We start from the raw sequence: 22232 nt of genomic DNA, 5'->3' as shown, positions 1-22232 counted from the left end.
TATATAACTATTTCTATTTGTTTATACCTTGTTTTTAATTATGTTCCTCACTTGTTATTGTCATTTTCTGTCACACTCTGTAAAGCACTTTGGGCTGCGTCAAGCTTGAAAGGTGCTATATAAATAAAGTTTATTATTATTATTCATCTGTTTATTTTACAAAAAGATCTGTTCAGGTCTGAATAAAAGGTGTGTAGTTGTTAGGGGTCCTGGTGGAGAAGTAGGACAAGAGGCTTTAACAGTGGGAAAATACAAGTCAGGAATACACTGGCCCATAACCACTTTAATGTGAAGTTGGTCTGAAGTGTCTATGAAAAGAAAATAGGTAAGCAATTGAGAAACATCTGAATGCTCTATAGGCCGCTTTGCATGCTCTTTTAAAACATCAGTCAGTTTTATGACATGGATTTTCCCCTTGAGGCCAATTTGGGATTGGTTGTATGAGGCTATATACATACAATTGAATTCCTCTTGCACTGCAGAGGCAACAACCACCTGAAATACTTTGATGCTGAAGAAAAAGTCTGAATCTGTTTAGTGTGAGGGGAGGGGGGGGGGGGGGGGGGTCATAACATTGTCTCATGACGCTAAACAATAAGAGCTTCACGCAACATATTACTGCAGAGTATCTATATAACACATTCAGTAAATAATTGGATTGTTCAGTCTGCAAGCTGCATCGTAAATTAAGTCTGAGATATGAAACATATCATTTCTAATGAAAAATAGCAATTGTCTTTGTAGGAGATTAACAGTAATAATATGCATTTTTGAAGGGGAAATATACACTTGAGATAGTATTCACTCATGGCTTGATAGGGCCTCGACCTTATGTAGTCCACAGATATAACGTTATCAATGATTTCACATTTGAGCGAACATCCTCACCATCACAAGTAGTCTGACTAGTTCCCATGGAAACTCTTATTGAGGCCAAGCTAGTACATTTAGAAGCTTCCATGTCATCTTTGTGATGCAATCAGCAGCATGTTCTACATGTGCCCAAAAAGAGTGGAGAAAACCATGACCCGTAGACCGCAGCTCTTTAACACCGAACACGCTGATGTGTGTTTATCTCTTTCAATTGAACCCTCTTCAGTGTTTTGTGGAGGCTCGTAACAGTCATAGCTCCCAGAGTACAGTTTATGATGCTGTTTGATATTACGCAGCTTTCAAATCTGCTACAGGAAACAAATCCAGGGCTATCAAATCAGATATTACAACCATCTTAAACTAGGGGCCGTCACACTACGTCAATAAAACATCTTGATATGTTTTAACTGCAGGTGATTCAGCAGTCAGTTCACAGCATTGTTTGTGTGTGTGTGTGTGTGTGTGTGTGTGTGTGTGTGTGTGTGTGTGTGTGTGTGTGTGTGTGTGTGTGTGTGTGTGTGTGTGTGTGTGTGTGTGTGTGTGTGTGTGTGTGTATGTGTGTGTGTACTAACTGCTAATTTGTTTTTGATTAAAAATATTCATATAAAATAGAAGAAGGAAAACAATCTAATAAATCCTGCATTGTAATAATAACTGTCCGGGTTGATTTGGAGCCACTGGATTATATTTCATGGAAGCTATTGAAAAAAAAAAGGTAACTTTTTAAACAAAACAGCTGAATTTTAATAACTATATTTGTCTAAAATTGAAGAAGATAGAAGGAGCCTTTAAATGCAGTAAAAATGTCCAGTATAGTTGTATAATGCTGCATTGATTTGCACTGTGTCACATGACATGTAAGCTATTTAAGAATTCAGATTTTTCAATAAAAGACAGAAAAATCTAATAAAGACCATTGTAAAAAATAGAAGAAGCCATCAAATCCAATAAAATAGGTATGTCCCCTTTGTCCAGTGTAGTTTGAATATCTGGTATGGATTGGGAGTAAATAGGTCACGTAAGCTATTGAAAAGCAGACTTTTCAAGGTTACTTTTCATAATATATTCATGAAAAATTAAAGATAGACTAAAACCCAGAGTATCATCTAGTGTATTTTGGTTTTGTGTTATTTAAATGGTAATTTATTGATGCTCCCTGAGTAAAACCCTGTGGTTAAGAGTGAAGGCCTGAATGTGAGCTAACCATCCTCTGACTGTAGTCAGTGAACTACAGAGATGCTGTTTGAGCGATTTTCATAGAGCTAGGCCAGCTGTTCCCCTCCGCTTCTTGTGTTTATGCTAAGCTTAGCTAACTCCTGGCTCCAGCTTCATATTAAGTCACCAGACATGAGAGTGTGATTGATCCTGTCATGTTGCTCTTTGCAAGTCACCAAATATGCCCATTTTCTTTAATCCTAAACAACTTCTTTTAGGTTTGATCTGTTATTGAGGGTCCTCGCATATACATACAAACACGTGTGTGCATGTGTGTTTTGAGGTACCTTGGCAGCTAGGCATCTGACAGCCTCTTTCCTCTGTGCTGTAATATCGCTTGTTCCTGCACCAGCACTCGGGTTGGGCTGGGAGTCAGCTGGCGGCTGTTTGGAGGCTGCTTTTCCCTGCTTATCCCCACCTGAACAGTGCACAAGGCAACAACAACAAACGCAAAGCTGCCATTTACACTCATTAGATGAAGTCTCTGGTGTAAGCACAGGAATGCCAGGAGTGAAGTAGAAACACAATTAAAATGCTGCAATTAATTAGTCCATCTGTAAGCAAGACTAGCAACCACGACATTAAGCAAAACCACATTAGCTGTCAGCAAAAGACTGTTTGTTTCAGAGAGTGCAGACAAATATGTCTGGATTCCTGCACACTGCATGCTATGCCCTCAGTTGAATTTAAATCAAAATGACAACATGAAGTGCAGATATCGATGAATAATGCAATGATGGTGAAAAATGAATGGCACAGTATTATTTTTGGACACTTTAGTTTTGCTTCTTCTGCTCTACTTTTACTTCAGTCTTCAATCTTAACATTGGCTACTCTTGTACTACAGGAAGAAGATAATATAGAAAAACATGCATTTGTTATTTGTATAACTCCAGGTGTATGTTAAGGTATGTTAGATCTAGTTGTACAAGTTTCTTTTCTCCTTTTTTGCAATTTTCTTTTTCCAGTGCCACTCATGATAAGAAAAAAACAACAATCTCCGTCTCCTTACACAACTGCAATCAGCAGAGGAACCTCGGGGGAGAACTTGAAGAAGAGTGCGTGACCCAGTTACGAACTCCTTCCCAAAAATGATGTTTCCTCCAATATCTAACAAGAATCTGACGTTACTGGAGCATACGTGAGAATGTATGAATTTAACTCCTGGCGTTCCTCTGTGTTCTTACACTGAGATACAAAACACAAATTACATGGCGCGGGACAAAACTGGAAGTCTTACATTTGGGGGAGGAGCTGGGGCTGTGAGGGATGCTGGGACCTCCCTGTGGTGTTCGCTTCCCATGACAGCTGAGCGTCACCAGCCGCCAGATGATAGCTGTCTTCCCGGATCCTGCGTTACCCACAATGACAGCCCCACGTCCCTCACAGCTGCTCGTCTTTCTCAGGACCTCCTCCAGACGTGTGAAGAGCCAATCCCGGCCAACAAAAGGTGTCTCTGCGGTGATGCCGGGGACTTCAAACAGCAGCGGTTTGAGCATGATGTCGGCTTGTTTGAATGGCACCAATCTCCCTGCACAGAGAGAGTTAAAGCATTGTAAGGATGGATATGTGATTTTGAGCAGTGACATTTGGTAGGGGCTTACATCCTCTGCATGGGTTTACAGATGTTTCTGCACCATGCTATATTTACACACTGATATATCCCAGGGCTAAACCGTAAAATACCTTTGGAGTCATCATTTGTGCGTCCAGCTGTGTTGTGTTTGCGGACGGAGCTCCTGTGTCCAGCGGCCCTTTGGTTGTCCAGGAAACTCAAATCTTCCAATCGAGTGGAGCTGGTTGCTGTAAAAGAGAGCAGGTGGTGACTTGATTGAAAGCGTGAGAGTGATGCAGGGAATGTGCAAAGATACACATACAAACCACACAAGTGTCAAATCCATTGCTTGTGTCAATTATTGTATCCATGGAGACGTGAGACATAAACAGGAGTTGCTCTCAATGCTCAATGACCTTGAACGGAGGAGGGAGAGGAAAATAAAAGAGAACAACTCATCTCCCTTCCTGTAATCTCAAACTAACAGGAGTCTGAAACCACCGAATGTTTCATTCTGTCAGGACAGCACATTTGTGATGGAAAAACATCACCGGCTGTAATGCAAGTACTGTATGTATCCCCTCAATCACAGGATAACAAGCTTCAACGACAAAATACACCACTTAAAAGCCAACATGATACATAAAATAAAGATTGTTGTACGGAAATGCAAGAAACAAAAAAGACTCCCACATTTCCCTATCCATCCACCCACAGAGAGACCTGCAGGTCAGCCAGCCTCACTTTCTGCAGCTCTCAAGACATTTAGCAGAGTCTTCAGTCCAGGATGTTGTGAAGAATAACCAAATAGCCTTTCTTTAATGTGTTATTTACCATAATAATCCAACATTAAACAAATTAATCTATTCCTTATTTTACATAATATTAATTATGCAGCAAAACATTCATACAAACACATAAAAAGCCATGTGCACTGAAATGTAATCCAGTACAATAATCTTGTGCGATGTATTCTCTCCTTTGTAATGTTGACACTGTGTCAGAGAGGTGTTTATTCTACTCTTTTGTCACATTTGAGCCTGTGGCTTCTGTTAGTTTTATATTGGATTGTACTGTATTGTTTTTTTGAAAAATATTCCTAAATATAGCATCACCTCAACTAACAATCTAAAAACAGTTCATGGACCATTTATTACAAAAGAGGTATAGCAGTCTCGACAAAACTTGACATTTAAAGACTGTCTGAATTTATTTCAGGGATTTTAATTGCATGCATTACAATATTCTATTTTGCAGTTTGATTGAGATCTGCTCCTGCAGTAACAATTAATTGTTGGTTAACTGCGCAGCTATGGAGCAGGTGACAAGAAAGAAAGGTGAAGAACCCGTTCTAGTCTTGTATTTTTCTGTCAAATGTCCGAGTGGTTTATGAATCCAGGCATTGCATTAACAAGTTAACTAGGTTACAGTCAATGCGACCGGAAGTCTCTGTTCTTCTTGGATTTTAATTACATTGGTTTTCTGAATAATTAGGTTTGCTCCTATACATACTATTGGGTTCTGTGTGCGAGGCAAATTGTTAATCCAATAGTAAATAGCAAAAGTATTAAAATACATAGAATTACTATCTGAAAGTAATGCATGGAAACTGAGTCTGACTAAGAGTTTTAAATGGCAAGTCACAAACTGGTCCATTTCATTCATTGCTGTAATATATATAGAAAATCCTATGTCAAATCTGAAAATCTGGCATTACTGCTGCCTCTAATCCCTTTAGAGTGGGATACAAAAAAAGGTCTGAGTCACGTTTCACTCATCTTTAAAATACTACCAGTCAAACAGGCAGTAGACCAGAAGGAGCAGACCCTGGACAGATGATGACCCCACTCATCTATAATCAGGTGCGGTACATGGTAAATGCTTTTATTGGGGATCTCAAAGCATGTATAAGGGAGCTGCAACACATCTCTTAGCTGTTACGAGCTTTAAAGCTTTAAAACAGAAATTGCGGTCACAGCCTGAAGATGCTGGCCAGAGACGTCCTTAAGCATCTTTCGTCATGACAAATCATCAAATCACTCCACACTGAAACGTCAGCCACACATCACGAAACGTGTTTACGCTCTCTTAACTCGCATCTCATGTTCGCCACGTAGTGTAATACTGAACCATCTTCCTTATTTAGACCAGGGAGAATGACACGATTTTTCACGATTCTGTGGTACATGCAGTTCCACCAGCCGTTCAACACTTTGGCAGATCCGATCATAGTCTGATACATGTAGCATCCCTGCGTGTGTCCATCCTCCTGCAGCAGAGTGACAGAGTGGTGTCAAGCTACTGAGGCCATATAATAATTCACAGGGCTTTTAAGAGCACATGAAACCAGCTCTGTGGCGTTCAGTGGACGACGAAGGGCTCCCTGACACTAGAACAAATCAATTAGAGCGTGACCAGTGCTATTATAATTTTAAAATAAATTGGGGACAGGCGTAAATTACAGTATACACACACAGTAACACCGTGACACAAAAAGATGACCACAGTTTTAGAGCTGAAGAGGAGAATAGAGGATTGAAAGAACATCCACAGCGAGATGACGAGGAACAGTCTGCAAGAAAATAGTGTGAAGGAGGTGTAGAGTGGGATGAGAAAGCTTGCTGGCTAAAGACAGCCAGGCCAAATGGCTGAGTGGACCAAGGATATGAAAGAGTTCGAACATGTTTTCAGCTGCTTTGACACGAGAACAGCTCATCTCTCCTCACTTGACAGCCTGACGAGACCCTGCACCACAAACAGTCCATTACTCACCGCCTGCCTTTATGTTCATTGCTGATGACACTGTGGTTGATTACCCTCCAACCCCTGTTGATCATTCAACACTTTAAAGGTCAGCTCTGCAGCCCCAGCCAAAGCCCCCAGCATGGCTGATAGTATAGCCGCTCATGAGCAACTGGTTCAACACAACCTTTTAAACCTTAATTGAATAGTTCAACATTTTTGGGAAATGGCCTTTTTCGTTTTCGCAGTAAGTTAGGTGATATGATTGATATCCCTCATATGCAAGTCCATTATATATAAAGCTACAGCTAGTATCCGGTGAGCTTAGCCTAGAACATAAACTGACAGAGGATGAAATAGCTAGCCTGCCTCTGTCCAAAGGTAACAAAATCCAACAATTCACCATTTTATTTGAGGTTATGTGCCAGACTTTATTTTGGTTGGGACCAGCAAATAATTCACATTAACAAATTGCCTTTTAGTATGGATTCAAACACAATGCAATTAGTTTAACAATGAGCTTTGGAGGTGCTAGGCAGATCCTTTGACACTTGGCCTTGACTGGTTGCTGGCTGTAGACATATATTTAATGAATAGATTCAAATATGGTATCAATGTACTCATCTTTATCTTCTGCAGAAAGAAAAAAAAGGATATTTTCCAAATTGTATAAGTATTTTTAACTTTGATAAATATCGGGGAAAGAATGCCCCAGCGCCCTTATAGGCGTTCCGCACTAGGCCCATAATAAACGAGGCTGCTACAACAGTATGGTAGATCATGAAAAGACTCTATCTAAATTTGAATACCAGGAAACCATAATGAAAGAATAGATAACACTAAAGATTATATCTGTAGTTGATGCATCTTCAGCCTCTGACTTGTCCAAAGAAGACAACAAAGTGCTTTTGGCACTCTTTCTGCTGACAGCCATCATACTGCACAATGCTTCCTGCCAAAAATGCCCCAGTCAAGGCACGCTAGGGGGCTGATGAAGCAGGTAACGTCTATTGACTCTGCAAAGTGTCTTGGATTAATTTACATATTCCTGTGCTTGCAACAATCAGCATTTATCTCAGAAAACTTTGCAATTATGAGCTGCTTTCCAAATCCATTCCATGAAGTGTGATCGTGAGGCTGTTTGATGATAACAGACAGTAAGGAACAGATTGATAGTGTCTATTCTAGACTTTGAAATATGCATTGACTAATAGCAGAATGAAACCTGATCATCTGCAAATCAAAATAACTGGCTTAACTCAGATTGTAATCAACATATTCTGTTTTTAAATGTATTTTGATAGTCTTTGTTAATGTTGCTGTTTGGCAAACACTTTTTTCGTTTTTTGTAGCCTGTCAATATTTCTGCTATAACAAATAAATGTTCCCTCCGAGAAAATGTTATTGTCATACTTGTCTTTAAATGCATATCATATATTATATGTAAACCCTTAATTTATGATCTGATCTGGCATGAATGTGGAGTAAATTCTAGCTGCTACAGTGCTATCTGGCTCACTTCATTTTTATTCTGAATTTCATCAAAGGTGCCTAAATGAAAGCACCAGCTGACAGAAGAAACTGGCAGGCGTTACGGTGAATCCACTCCTTAGGGAATCTCTGCTTTTGCTCCCACCACAAATGAACTGACATCTAGAGGAAGAAAAAGAGCCTTGTGCACCAGCAAAGATCGTGACTGGAGAGGGAGGGAGGCTTTTATGACAACTGGAGGCCTCCCAGGACATTTAACTACTGCTCACTGTGTGTATCCAGCCTCAGTGGTAAGTAGAGCACCAACACACGATGCAATGAAATTTAGTTCTGCATCACAGAGATCTCTCAAATTATGCTTTCTCTGCTTTACCCGGATAAATAGTTGGAACATTTCAAGTCTCACGTCAATTCAATCAATATGCCATTCAGTCAATATATGAATCCATTAATGAATCACCCGGGTAACAGCTGTCACATTCAGACACTCATTAAGCTGCTTCATATACAAAATAATTGAAGCTTCAGCAGCTCATTTACTAGCTCACTCATTAACACATTTTGTATTGTTTGTTTAATCTGTACCGAAATAGAAGTGTAAATACGACTTGTTGTGGTTTTACAAGGGGTTGTGTGTGGGCCTATTTCTTGGCGGGAGTAGTGACTTCCTGGATTCTCAGCTGTTGACTGGCAACCTCAAGGTGACGGCAAGAATCCAGAAAATATAACATGTTGATTGGTTAGCTTTAGAGGATTTTCATCCCTTTGGAGAGATGCTAAGCTAAGCTAACGGGTGTCTGGCTACAGGTAAATGAATAGTAGTAATGAGTTTCTTCTAGCAAGAAAGTGAATAAAAGTGTATTTCTCAAAATGTCAGAAATATTCCTTATATTTCCCAATAACAAAGTGAACATTAAAGAGGTGAACCAACCTGCCACAGAGTTTGGACGTGGCATCACAAGGGAGGAAGTGCAGTGTATGTGGTGCTGTGGGAGGGGTCTTTTCGGTGCTGGTGGAGTCCTGGGCTCTGTGATGTCGGTTCTGGGTAAGGCCTCATCTGGTCGGGGGGTCAGATTGTCCCTGGTTGGCCCGGGATGGCGGTCCTCGCTTGCATGGCCCATTACACCAGCACCGCCCCCCGGGCCTTCTTCCTTAGTCAGACGTTCACTGAAGGGGCTGCGCTCCTCATTCTCAGAGGAACTAGTGTTGGTTGCTGAGCCGCAAGAAAATATGAGTTAAGTGGTGCAGCTATAAATATAAATCATACTTTTAAAGAAGAACATAATGAAGGCAATCAATAACTTGCATTTAATTATCAGTTCAAATTGACTAAGGCTTCCAAATGTAAGCATTGCCTTCCAGTGTAACATAACATTTACCCAATCAACAATAAATAACACCAACTGTTTTATCAGCCACTCAAAACTCATCAATCAACAAGTTTTACTGTACTTGATGTGCCCTTTGCAGTTTTATGTTCAACTATAAATACAAACTCTATTTAAGGAGAAAAAGTGTCCTATTTTAAGAGAATCAGACCCACAAGCAACAAAGACAGCAGTGTCCCAGTTTTGACAGGAGGGAGCTGAAGCCTTGAGGCTGAAGTGGCACATGCGGCGTAGATAAACTAGCTGTTGGGTAGGGGTACACATTTGACGAGGACTTAAAACGAGCTGATGATGCATCTAACTTTCCAACAACGTATAGGTGTGGCACTTCTGGTTTTTCTGAAAAATTAAGCAGTTCCACCCGCAGTCAAATAGGCTGTTCATGTTTTTTAGTACGCTTGTTTTTTACTTCCAGTAATACATGACTAGGCTGAAATGCTTCACCTAGTGGAACAAAACAATCTGAACTCACAAATTGTGGATAGACATCTTTTGAAATTCTGGCCAGGATTTCCAACAGATACACAGCAGAAACTCTCACCTATGATTCCACTATCCTTGCTCCCTAGGGTGGAGGTAGGGCTTTGAGAAGGAGGCCCAGGGCTGCTCCCAGTGAGGGGACCAGGGCCATGGCTGGGCACAGAGCTGGAGAGGGTCCCACTGGGGCTGGTGCTCGTGCTGCAGTGGGTTGAAGGTAAGGATAACGGCTGGGACAAAAGCTGGCCTCCAGCACTGGTGCTCAGGGTGGAGGGGGGGCTCTCGGAACAGGGGGAGGTGGTGCTGCAGGTGAGAGTGGAGCTGGGGCTCCCCCCCTGAGCAGAGGAATCACACTGGGAAGAGAAGAGCATCAAGGAGGTTGAAGAGACATACAATTAAGATATGTGGAAAATCACAGGGAGAGACTCAGCCTGAAAGAAAGGGAACATGCCTAAGCTATATGTTTCTATTTAAAGGGGACCTATCATGCAAAATGCACTTTTGTACGTCTTTTATACATGAATATGTGTCCCCGGTGTTCCAGGGAACTCACCAAGTGTCAGAAAACACAACCCTCTCTATTTTCCTCCATACCCAAATCTCTAAAAACGGGGCTGCAACGGATCTGATACAGACTGATCCAGATTTGAACATTCCTCTGATGTCAGGACGGAGGAGCTGACCTATCAGGGGAATGAGAGGTTGCCGTGGCATGGTAACAGCATGGTAACACGACGCTCGTAACTAGGCCCCCTCCTTTGCAGGGGGGCGTGGTCAGCTGCAGCGCATGCAAAGACAGGGTGGAGGAAAGCAAAATAGAGCGAAATGAGGCATGGCTAAAATGCATGATCTGTTTGGTATTTTGAAAAAGAAAATGTATAAATATACCTTATATAGGTATGGCCCTACAATATATTATTCAAATATAGCGTGATAGGTCCACTTTAAAGTGTAGTAAACTAACAGCCTTTTTAGCACTCCACTCTGCATCTCTGTGTTTGCCTTTATGCTCTCTGTTTTGTGTGCCTGAGTTGTTTTCTGTGCACGCAGATGGGAAATTAAAGTATAATTCCAGTTATTTTCATCTTTGCTGTCATTTTCCCAATTTGTTCATAACGACAGCTGTGTTCAAAACTAAATCACTTGCATTTATAATTTAATGTTAAAGTCACTGTGCACACAATCTGCTGTTGCACACAAGGCTGATTGGACAAAGATGAAATGAAATGTAAAACAAATTCCAATGCGCACAGAATCAGTCTGCCTGAAAGAGGAAACTTGTTTAAATTATAAATCTAGAACTGTAAAGAAAATGAGAAAGCAGTGTCAGTGTGTGTGGGTGTCGGATAGCAACTTGGAGCAACTGCATGTTAAGCCCTATAGTAAAGCAAAAATACACAAGTGTTTTTTTTACACAATAATTCCTCATGGTGGAAAAAAACAACTAAATAGGAGCCAGGTTGAAAACAATCGGAGATTTTTGAAGCAGTATTCAAGACTCCATTCTAGCTGTATATCATATATTGATGAGAAGCTTTTTAGTCTGCTTATTTTGAGTGAAGAGATACATTAACGGCACATAAGTACATTTAAACAATATATTAAAACCTACCATGCAACAAATCGTAGTTTCTTTTCCCTCACAAATATTGTAATGTATAGTATTTATCACTGTTCTTTGAGAATACTTTAAATGTACTGCTAACATTACATGTATTCATGTTTGTGGCCTTTAAACAATAAAGACTGCAGCCAAAGCGCCATGTGAAATGTTCAGAAAATGTAAATCATAATCATAAGAAAAATGTGGTTAATAAATGAAAATATTTCGTTAGAATAAAAGTGTTTTTGTACTCCTTTTTTATAACCCTTGAAGTTTGATCACATGCATTTCAGGTCCCCTCATTACTGATGCAACATTTCTGCAACACAGAGACAGTGGGGAGAACAGGCAGCAGAGTTGAAACAGCTCACTGTTATTCCCTTTATACCAGAGCCTCATCTATCTTAGCCAGGACAACCCACATTCCTCATATGAGCCTCGCTATCTCTGTAAAACTGACTGAATCTGGAGCTCAGGTGGTGGAATGAGGCTGAGAAAATGGGCCACGGCTGAGCAAAGCAAAGCCATAGAGATGGAAAGGCACATAGAATAACCAAGGGGTTAAAGTGATAGGGCATTGAGTAGAGAAAGGGAGCCCTGCGTTAGCCTAGCAACACGAATAATATTAGATATTTTGGTATATCTATGTTTCAAAAGGGGATTTGAGTGGTCAAATCACACACGATATTCATCACCATGTTTTCTTGCACTCAACTAAATTATAAATGACAATCAACTTATCTTAAATAAGTCAGGTTTAAATGTTTAAAGAAGAAAGTAAGATCCTGAAGGAAATCTTAACGTAAAAAGGTGATTTAACAAACCATCAATTGCCTCTTTTTTTTTTTTAGAGCAAAGGGGCCAGTGAATCTATATGCAGCCGTACCTTCTTTTCCCTCCTGTCCTCCATAGGAGAGCTAACAGTGCCAGGCGTTGCTTCTCCCAATAAGAAGCATAGTCTGGTCATCAGTTCCTGGGTAGAAAGGGAGGAGCCCAGCTGGGGCTCCACGTGGAGGTCTGAAAAAACATACACATTCAGGACACACCGATTAACAAGCAAATGGAAACATGGCAGGCCAGAGGCAATCGTCATCTAACTGACGCTCTCATTTCAGCTCAGCACGCTCGTGAGGTTCCCTCCCAGCAGCATCGCCAGTGAGAAATGGATGCATCCACAGGTCAGCACAGTCCCAGCTGCCCTGATTGAGAATGCACAGACAGTGACTTTCCAGTCCCCCTGGTTGAGGCAGCAGCATGAGGTTGTGTGAGGTTGTGAGGTTGCCTGTGCACACGCCTGCCAGGTGCTCTCGGTTAAGAGACGGGTTGTGAATTTCAATGAGCTTGGTGTCGACACTCCAGAGCAGAAAGGAGTGCCTTGGCTCTGCCTCCTCTGTTGCTCCAGGAGAGATCGACTGACACAGACCATGTGCTGCATTCATTTATCACTGTTTAAGGCTCCCTGGTACTGCTTGACCTCCAACCCCGGCTACTCATGGTCCCTGTCACCTCTGCAGAGAAAGGCTTGAACAGATTTCACATCTCTGTGGTTTAACCAGCTGAGCAGCACAGTCCTTCGTTCTCACACCTCACCTAAGCACCGTTATCAGCTGAATAACATGCATATTGAGTAGGCATATAAACAGGATGACAGGACATCACGGATTACAGCAACAGCTCACTCCTCCTCACAAACATCTATGCGTTTAGACATCACATTCATTTCGCACTCCCTCCCCTGAGTCTTCATCATTCTGTCAATGGTGGCTAACTATCTGTGTTTAAAAAGTATACTGCATCACATCACTCTTTCATTGAACCCAAAGGTGTTTAAACCCTGAGAGGATCAAGGTGAGCTTGGTAAATTGTGTTTCATGAAGTGCCCCAGTTCTAGCCTTCAATACTCTTTTCACTTCACAGCTTGAAATGCTGCTGAACACTTGGGTAGGAAGGGTGGATGTGTATTTCAGAGAGGGGGAGGAGAGAAAACTTTGCATGTAGTCAGCAGAGCACCGAGACCCAATCTGGAGTAACATGAGGACACACTGAATGTCCAGTACTATTCATCAAACCACCCAGCAGTTGCCATTGGAAACGGGAAGCTGAGAGGTGCCTGGCAACCGGGATAGAAGATGCCTCATAAAATGTGTTCAGCCTAAGGGTAACCCTCTGGTCAATAACATAAAGAACGCCGGTTGGATGTGGGTATTTATGCCCCTATTGCTTTGATAACCAAACAAACCGCATGCAAAGAAGTCAGGACAAAACTGTAATGAAACAAATCCACTCTCATTCAAAAACACTGATGATTACACCTTAAAGGAAAACTTAATGCATAGCCTTTTATGTGTAATTAAAACACAAACTCAAACTTCAATTGCATATTAACAATCACTCACCTACAGCCAATTCATCCTCACTCAGCTTCCCCAGTCAATACCTGGAAAAACCCCGACACGATGCTACACACACTCCCACACACTCCGTGCTCACCTCTCTGGTCTGTCCTGCCACGGCACGAGGCAAAGACAAGAGGATCTCTCGCGTTGGAAGAGCCATCCACATACTCTCGCTGCCTTACCCGTCCTTCGGCCACAGCGAAGAGGAACAGGGAGAGGGAGGGAGAGCACGGTGGGAGAGAGGGAGGGATAGAGGGTGGAGATAAGGAGGGATATGAAAGAAAGTGAGGGAGAGCAAGGCAAGCGAGAGAGAGGAGAGAGAGGAGAGAGGGAGAGAGAGGGAGAGAGAGAGATTAAGCCTCCCCAGATGAGATCTGTGGTGCAGAATTTGAATTGTGTCCCAGGAGTTTAAGGCAGTATGTACAGAGTGCGAGCCATGCATGCAAGCATTACAATATTCACTGTACCGTGGGCGTTTATCTATAATATATTAGCACTGCTAATGTCTGTGTGTGCGTGCGTGTTTTTCTGTGTGTTTGTACGTTTGTGTGATGGCAGGGACAGTGGTGCACTCATATTGAGGTGTGTGGGTGTGTCTCAATTTATGCAACAACATCTGAGGGTTTTTGAAAACGCACATTCTTTAGGACTGGAGATAATTCAGAGAGATGAGATGTTGGCGAACACTGAAATGTACTGACATTTATACTCAAGGTTATTTGGTGTTTGAACCTCACATGTGGGTAGACTCTGGAACACTGTTCAATAAACAGTTTAATATTTGATTTTGCATGACCAAAGAAGACATAAAAGCCATGACAGTGTATAATTTCCCTCGTCATGACCGTTCAGTGTACTAGGAAAAACAAGGCAGTGCTGCATGCAATGAAAATGTAACAGCACCTTCTTCTGAGTGGCTGTACTCGCTGCAGGACACTGCCACCTTGTGCTGCTTTGAACGTAAGGCAAACAACGCATACATGGCATTTTCTTTTTCGTTCAAACATTTGAAATGGAGGCTTTAAATATTTAAAATCTCACAGAACTTATAGGGGAAATAATGTTAAAATAGAATAATAGTATTCATTATATTTCTATTGCCATAAACAAACTATATCTGTTACTGATTGTTTAAACAGTGGGTGACATATTTGGAATCTCAACAAATGTTAACATCATAAAATACACTACAGGAATTTGCCCATGTATTTAAAAAGTGTTATTTTAATTCAATAATTAAGTATTTATGAGACAGTATGTACATCGTAGAATATGCTTAATCTTCAATTCTGTCTGTATGTGTTACATTAATGCACGTCTTGGGGACTATATTTTTTACACTGCATATACTTAATAATTCATTCTATTAACCATTGCACATCCTTTTTTGCAAGTTTCTGTGCAAACAAACACTTCCAAAACCACACAACTCATTCATTTGAAATAAGATGTATTGTATCTTTTTTTTGCAGTGTCTTTTTCTATTTGTTTTATATATATTTTTCTATTTTCTTTTTCCGGTTCTTGACTATTTATACTTGGTTGAATTATTATAATTTTTTTCTGCTTCTATGTTTATGTTTGACAAAAGCAAATTCCTTGTTTGTGGTAATGAACAGATATTAATCCTGATTCTTGTAGAAGACACCATAAAATCAAACAAGAAAATGTGTCCTCCACTCAAACAGAAAACATATTTAACCTTAACTGATTTAAGGTATATTTTGAAACCTGCCACTCAATTGTCTTTAAGAAATAAACATGGTGTAAAAAAAGTGTAAGAAAAAATCTATATCCATAAAAAAGAAAAGAAAAAGCTTAGGAACTTGACTTTTAATTTAATATATTTTGTCAAAAGCGTTGTCTTTTTTGTGACTTAAGAATATTGTATTCATAGTAGAGCCAAATTCATATAATATCTCAAAATCAACCTACCTAATTTGGGTTGCTTGCTTGTTCAATCATTTACTCTGACAATCTGTCACATGTCCCAGGCCCTGGGGGCAGAGATGGGATGCTCTTGCATTTGCTGTCACATGTATGGAACAGCTGAATGCACAGAAGCTCTCTGCTAATCAAGGCGAACCCATGAAAGCATTCTGCTATCTTTGCAGCTATTCCCTGATGCATAGCTTCTTGCTGTTCCCAGTTCCTCATAGTGACACTGTGCTTTATGTGTATTATTGTTATTCAATTTAACTCACCTGGGAACTTCATGCACGAGTGGGAGGGAACTATGTCGGCCTGTCGAGGGAGGAGAGGGGAGGACGGTAAGGAAATGGACGCTCCCTTGGTCAGTCTCCTCAGTTTTACTGGGTCACTGGCATGATCCTTGACATGTGTGGCACGCCCACGACTACCCTTCTGCAAAGTGCTGTGAGTGTACACCTCACTTCCTATATGGAGAAGATAGGAGTGTGTAGGGGAAATATAAAGGGCGACATATGTTGCAGTGGCTGTACAACAGATGAACATATTGCAGAGAAAGAAGAGCAACATATGCATCGTATAATGCAGCAAAAGAGCAAACCTATCTTGTCTCAGGGGAATATTGCTGATTGATGTAATGGAACGATCTGAATGCGAGAACATCTATTTAAAGAAACCAAACCAAACCTAATAAAGAGCCGACGCTTATTGTTTTTTCATACAATATTTAAATCATTTTCATACTTTGTCCGTCATGGAGCCTCATTATGTCCACTTATAATGGTTATACCAGATAACAGCAGTTCACTGTGGAAAAATGATCTCTCTTATGTCTGTTTTTGCCGTTATTACCATTAGAAAAACAAGAACTCGGGATGTCCACTACTTAATATTAAAATTCCACATGATATGCTCTTGCATAATTCCTAAATGTGAAGAAGGATCAGAGCCATGAAACATTTAATGTTACACTTTTAAGAAGAAGTGAGATCTCTGGGCAAATGATCAGAGCCATTCCAATGTACTGTAAACATACTATATCATTTTTAATGAGACTGACACAGTTCTCTATCTTCCTCTCAGTTCTTGGAACCCAGAGCAGCACATTATCAAATATTAATGGGCAACATGGTTGCTCTAATACTGAGCTCTACTTATGTTTATCTATCTCCACTGCGCAGTCTGATATCTCCTCTGAACTGCAGCAGGTTGACAGATCTCTCTGTGAAAACATCCTAGCTCCTGTTAAACAGCTAAATGTTGTTCAGCAAAACTCAGTTCAGTTCACATTTGACTGAGAATACAACAAAACGTTCAGTTTAGTTACAACAAATACATCACATTTATATCAAGTACGTAGATTTGTTTCAGACATTTGAAGCCTATCACAAATTGTTGTAAAATTCTCTGTGTTTTTAGTAGGTCAGGATGTTTGCCTAACCCCCCCCCCCCCCCCCCCACCCCAACTTCTTCTGACACACTTTAAATGCAAGCAGTGGGACACTGTGTTAAGGACAGCACACACTGATGAATTAGGCTAATTGAAATGGCTCTACTTAAACCACCCAAGAGAAGAGAACCTGAATATTGCCATCAAATAATGCAAGACGTTGTGCGTACAACATTAGACAGAGCCCAAATGCGCAATGTTGTCTTTTATTTGTTCTGACATGCTATAGTATTGTTACACAGGGTGGTTTCAGTGTTTATGCTCTTACCTGGATGTCTTTGGTTCTTTTTCTCTCCTCGTTTTCCTCCTCCCTCTCTCTTGTTTCCAAACACTGCTCTGAACATAGTACTGCTGCTTCACTGTCTAATGCCTGTGGTAGATTAAACAAAACGTACATTTGAATTAGGAACACATTATTTCAGGCAACATTACCCTCAATGTTAGCTGTTAATTCAACAGCTGAAGAAGAAACAGATTGAATTGTTGGTTTATGAGATGATCTAACTATTTAGTCTTTAACAATGAGCAATTTATTCGAAGTTAATCACTAGTGAAGATAGGGGTGGTCAAACATAAAAACTGATGACTTGAAAACAAAGCCTTAATTTACCTGCTCTTAAGTCTTCTTTAAAGCTTGCTGTCTTCACATAAATCCACAGGAGACTGATGGAGGACCAGTTAAACTCGCGGAGTCCAATTAAGCAGTGCTGCACCGTCAACTCACAGTGTTGGAGGAAGAGTCGAGCACGCGCTTCGTGCACGTGCGTTTATGTTCCACATCTGACGTATCATCGGCAATGATTTAATGTTTTAATTTAATCCGTTTCGTTCTCTTGACCTAATTTACGTACAGTAGCCTATGTATTTTTCATTGTATCTTCATTAGTGTATTATTTACTTAAAACTCTGCTGCTGAAAACACCACAAACAAAAACAATATTAATAATAATAATTTAATAATATATTTTTTTTAAACTAAGATTATCATGAAAGGGCGTAAAACCGACTTTAAAGGAGAGTTTACACGGATGCTGAATTCTGCTTCGTTTCGTTACGAAGGAAAATAACGACGAATTACCCAATTAAAAAAGCTTTTTCTTTTGTATAATGTTCTTAAAACAGCCGTGTTACAACAAGCCTTATATCAAAATGAATAGCATCCAACAACAAAACACTGTTTTCATGGGGGATAGTTCTTTAGACAAAAACTTAACTGAACATTTACTCACATATTACTGTAAAAATAACATACCAGGGGGCATACAATGTGAGGTAAACCTTCCTCTCCGTCCTCCAGGGGGCGACCCTCACACATCTCGGTAACCTATTTAATCTGGGGGCTGCAGCTTTCACGGTCTTTCAGCGACTCACTCACCAGCAGCACGCAGCAAAAATGTCCTCTCCAATATCCATAATGCCAAACAACATGAACGAGTCAATCTTCTGTACCGACGTGGTCTGCTGTAAGTATCTTACGTTTTGCACCTTTATGGGAAAAAAGTGTTAAAGTTAGAGCGTTTTAGCTGTAAAATCTCAGTCTGTGGACACGTGTAAATTAGCTGGTGCCATTTTGTATCTTCTTCTGAATCATGGTCTCTATCCGTTTCGTATAAAGGAACAAAGATACCAGCATTGCAATGGTTAGTTTAACTAATGTAATGTCTTTTAAAGATGGTAAACATACAGGACGCTAACTGAAGTTGGTAAATGGTTTTCGGGCCTGGGGAAAACATTTCTACTGTCACAGTTCAGCAGCACCGGAAATGCCTCGTTGCTACCATGCTGGCTAACTTTAATGCTAACATTTGTAGTTTATACTAATTTGAATTGTCCTAATGTCCCCGAAATCGTGGGAATTTTGTTTTCTTCAATATACCAGGCAACACCTAATGTCTACTGGTTTTGCTTGTTTATTGTACGATGATTTGTTTGCTTTTCTCAGGTCATTAAAACGGTTGAACAGTTAACAAAATGGTATATAAATACTACGTGACCCAAATAAATAATTGTCGCCGCATCTTTGACAGCCTGGGCTCTCTGTTGTGAGATACCCTGGGTTTTAAGTATTTCAGATGCTAAATTAAATGTCCCTGCGCTTTCTGCTCGTCTCTTTCCATGGCGTCTCGGATTGAATCGGGGAGGATAAATCATTTTTTGTCTTTAAAAAAAAATGGGAATGAACCAGTAGCTGCTGATCACCTAATTGTTCAGTAAGCTGCAGACGCAATACTGTAAGGATCCTGAATGTAATGGGTTTTCTCCCTTTTTCAGTCTCAAGATTTATGCATAAATGACAAGCCATGGCAAAACTACAGTTCTCCTGGATCTCTGGGTTATTTTCGCACATTCTTCTTGTAAAATAAATGCCATATCTGAAAAGCAGTTGTGGCTCCTAAAGCCTTATATTTAAAGTACAGTGTTGGTGGCCTATTGGATGTAATTAAAAGGAACTTGTGTATGGGCACTACTGTCAAATAACTCCTGTTTCATACTTTTTACTTGCAGATCCTATGCCTTTTGCGGGATCCCTGTGTGAGGCGGATGCAGGATGATGGCTGTGTCAGCTGCTGCAGAATCTCCAGAGATGACTGCTGCTGAAACACCACACTCTGCCAGGCAGTGGAACCACAGGAGTTAATGCATCCTGACAAAGGAGCTCCAACAAGAGGACTGCTGCCCTCTGCATCCAGTCATGTATGTAAAGATGTGTTTACTGTGTGGAGACTCATGCTAAGGCCTAATTGTTTTGGGGATCAAGACTTTTAGCTTCGTCACAAGCCGCATCTTTGACAGCCTGGGCTCTCTGTTGTGAGATACCCTGGGTTTTAAAATTTCAGATGCAAAATTAAATGTCCCTGCGCTTTCTGCTCGCCTCTTTCCATGGCGTCTCGGATTGAATCGGGGAGGATAAATCAAATGTTAAAAACTTGTTGATATGGTCAATTAATCTATTGGTTCCTATACTAATGACTTATTCTGTTTGAAGCCTCAAGTTAATGTTTTTTTTTCTCCCTTTGACAGTCTCCTGGGTTAAGCGTTGGGAGATGAAACTTGAGAGAAGATGTCCCAGCTGTGATGTTCACTGTTGGCAGTCTTTGTCCGACACAATACTTTGCAGGTGAGCAGGTGCAATATTGTCTTACAGTTAAGGTAGACTTTAATTTGCATCTACTGATAGACCTGAAGCATGCTTCTTTGGCTTCAAGGTTTGCATAGAGGTGCTAAATTGAGTGTTCCTTGTGCTTTTTGACTGCTAAATACAATAGCAGCACAGAATAAACGAGGAATACATTTTAGCTTTTTGAGGAAAGTCAAATTCACTAGTAAATGTGTAACATGTGACAACTGAAGTCCATTTCCTAACACTCCTGCACATTTGATGTGCTTACTCCATAAATGTCCCAGTCCTGTCTCTGAAAAAGTCCGGTCAACATGTATTGATTTGTAGTTATGGATATGGTCAATCATTTATTCTAATGGTTACTATACTAATGACTTATTCTGTTTGAAGCCTCAAGTTAATGTTTTTTCTCCCTTTGACAGTCTCCTGGTTTAAGCGTTGGGAGATGAAACTTGAGAGAAGATGTCCCAGCTGTGATGTTCACTGTTGAGCAGTCTTTGGCCGACAGGTGAGCAGGTGTAATATTGTCTTACAGTTACGGTAGACTTTAATTTGCATCTACTGATAGACCTGAAGCATGCTTCTTTGGCTTCAAGGTTTGCATAGAGGTGCTAAATTGAGCGTTCCTTGTGCTTTTTGACTGCTAAATACAATAGCAGCACAGAATAAACTGAGGAATACATTTGAACTTTTTGAGGAAAGTCAGATTCACTAGTAAATGTGTAACATATGACCACTGAAGTCCATTTCCTAACACTCGTGCTTATTCCATAAATGTCCCACTCCTGTGTCAGAAAAAATCTGGTCAACATGTATTGATTTGTAGTATGTGTATAGTTTGCACTGTTAATACAATTTGTATGTAGCAGGCATTTTGCCATGAATTTTCTCTAATGACATCTGGAGGCACAACTACTTGTTGCATGATGACTTGACTTTTGTTTGCTGGGGTTTTTCTTAATGTTTCATTCTCTTTCAGGTGACAAGCGGCACTGCGAAGGAGATGGCTCATTTTCCTGATGGAAAACAAATGTGCTTTTTATTTTTATAAATAGACTTTTTTCATTTTAGTTTGCTGCATCTGACTGGCAACATTTGACATGCACATGGTACATCCAGGCAGAATGCATCCGCTGTACATGAAATGTAAAACGGAATCCTGAAAATAAAACTATTCGACTACATCTCCTGAAGCATTTTTTGTTTTAACTTGTTGCACAATGTTTATCAATATAAATAATGCAATATTGGTGTGGAAGGAAACCAAAAAGTCTCAGGAAATATTCAGATATGAAAGAACTTTTAACTCTTAAAGGTCACCTATTATGCAAAATCAATTTTCACATCTTTTATACATAAACGTGTGTAAAGAGATTCGCTCACTTGTCCTGATATAAAAACCAGTCTGAAAATGAGCTGATCAGATTTTGGCCACTTTGTCATGATGTTTTTGGCTTGTGTAACCATTAACCAACCAAAGTAACCCCCCCTCCACCTCCTAGCACACAATTGTGTTCTTTTATAACCAAATATCTCGCAGAGGGGAGTGGCACCTTATTTTCATCTAAAGTAGTGTAGTCATGGACTCTGACCTGAGTTTCAACAGTCACATTAAAACAGTTACTAAATCAGCCTATCACTTTAAGAATATATCTAGGATTAAAAGACTGATACAGCAGGATTTGGAAAAACCTGTCCGTGCTTTTATCTTCAGTAGACTCGACTATAATGTCTTTGCAGGTCTGACTAATAAATATTAAAATGTTTCAGCTCATTCAGAACGCTGCTGCTCGAGTCCTCACTAAGAAAGTGGATCACATCACTCCAGTTCTGAAGTCTATACACTGGCTTCCTGTGTGTTAAAGAATTTATTTAAAATATATTGCTGCTGGTTTATAAAGCTTTGAATGGTTTAGGCCCAAAATACATTTCTGACCTACTGCTATCCAGATCTCTCAGGTCTTCTAGGACTGGTCAGCTTTCTGTCCCCAG

General features: G+C 40.3%; 1 protein-coding gene, 1 long non-coding RNA gene and 4 other non-coding genes across 6 annotated transcripts in view; 5 read left to right on the top strand and 1 right to left on the bottom strand.

The window, feature by feature from the left end:
* The window catches only part of LOC117471421 (protein TANC1-like), a 33936-nt gene extending 16091 nt beyond the window's left edge, over nt 1-17845 (bottom strand). Inside the window, exons 1-10 of the mRNA XM_034116416.1 lie at nt 17730-17845; nt 17388-17489; nt 15945-16136; nt 13835-13927; nt 12231-12361; nt 9806-10094; nt 8808-9089; nt 3775-3891; nt 3329-3619; nt 2376-2506 (exon numbers count right to left, since the gene is read on the bottom strand). Coding sequence (XP_033972307.1) covers nt 2376-2506; nt 3329-3619; nt 3775-3891; nt 8808-9089; nt 9806-10094; nt 12231-12361; nt 13835-13927; nt 15945-16136; nt 17388-17463 — 1602 coding nt within the window. The 5' untranslated portion in view covers nt 17464-17489; nt 17730-17845. The remainder of the gene's footprint in view (nt 1-2375; nt 2507-3328; nt 3620-3774; nt 3892-8807; nt 9090-9805; nt 10095-12230; nt 12362-13834; nt 13928-15944; nt 16137-17387; nt 17490-17729) is intronic.
* A 616-nt stretch (nt 17846-18461) lies between these two features.
* On the top strand, nt 18462-21424 carry LOC117471422. The gene is made up of 5 exons (XR_004554788.1): nt 18462-18582; nt 19625-19813; nt 20141-20237; nt 20663-20748; nt 21220-21424. It is a non-coding gene; the product is annotated as an uncharacterized LOC117471422 (long non-coding RNA).
* Nucleotides 19132-19267, top strand: LOC117471925. Its single transcript, XR_004554842.1, has one exon. It is a non-coding gene; the product is annotated as a small nucleolar RNA SNORA31 (small nucleolar RNA).
* Nucleotides 19898-20032, top strand: LOC117471924. Its single transcript, XR_004554841.1, has one exon. It is a non-coding gene; the product is annotated as a small nucleolar RNA SNORA31 (small nucleolar RNA).
* On the top strand, nt 20282-20413 carry LOC117471916. The gene has a single exon (XR_004554834.1). It is a non-coding gene; the product is annotated as a small nucleolar RNA SNORA31 (small nucleolar RNA).
* Nucleotides 20793-20925, top strand: LOC117471904. Its single transcript, XR_004554823.1, has one exon. It is a non-coding gene; the product is annotated as a small nucleolar RNA SNORA31 (small nucleolar RNA).
* Nucleotides 21425-22232: the final 808 nt, after the last annotated feature.

This window comes from Trematomus bernacchii, unplaced genomic scaffold, assembly GCF_902827165.1.
Source record: "Trematomus bernacchii unplaced genomic scaffold, fTreBer1.1, whole genome shotgun sequence".
In the NCBI taxonomy this organism is placed as follows: domain Eukaryota; kingdom Metazoa; phylum Chordata; class Actinopteri; order Perciformes; family Nototheniidae; genus Trematomus; species Trematomus bernacchii.
The sequence above is the reverse complement of the archived record's forward strand: the minus strand, read 5'-3'. Positions and strand labels throughout refer to the sequence as shown.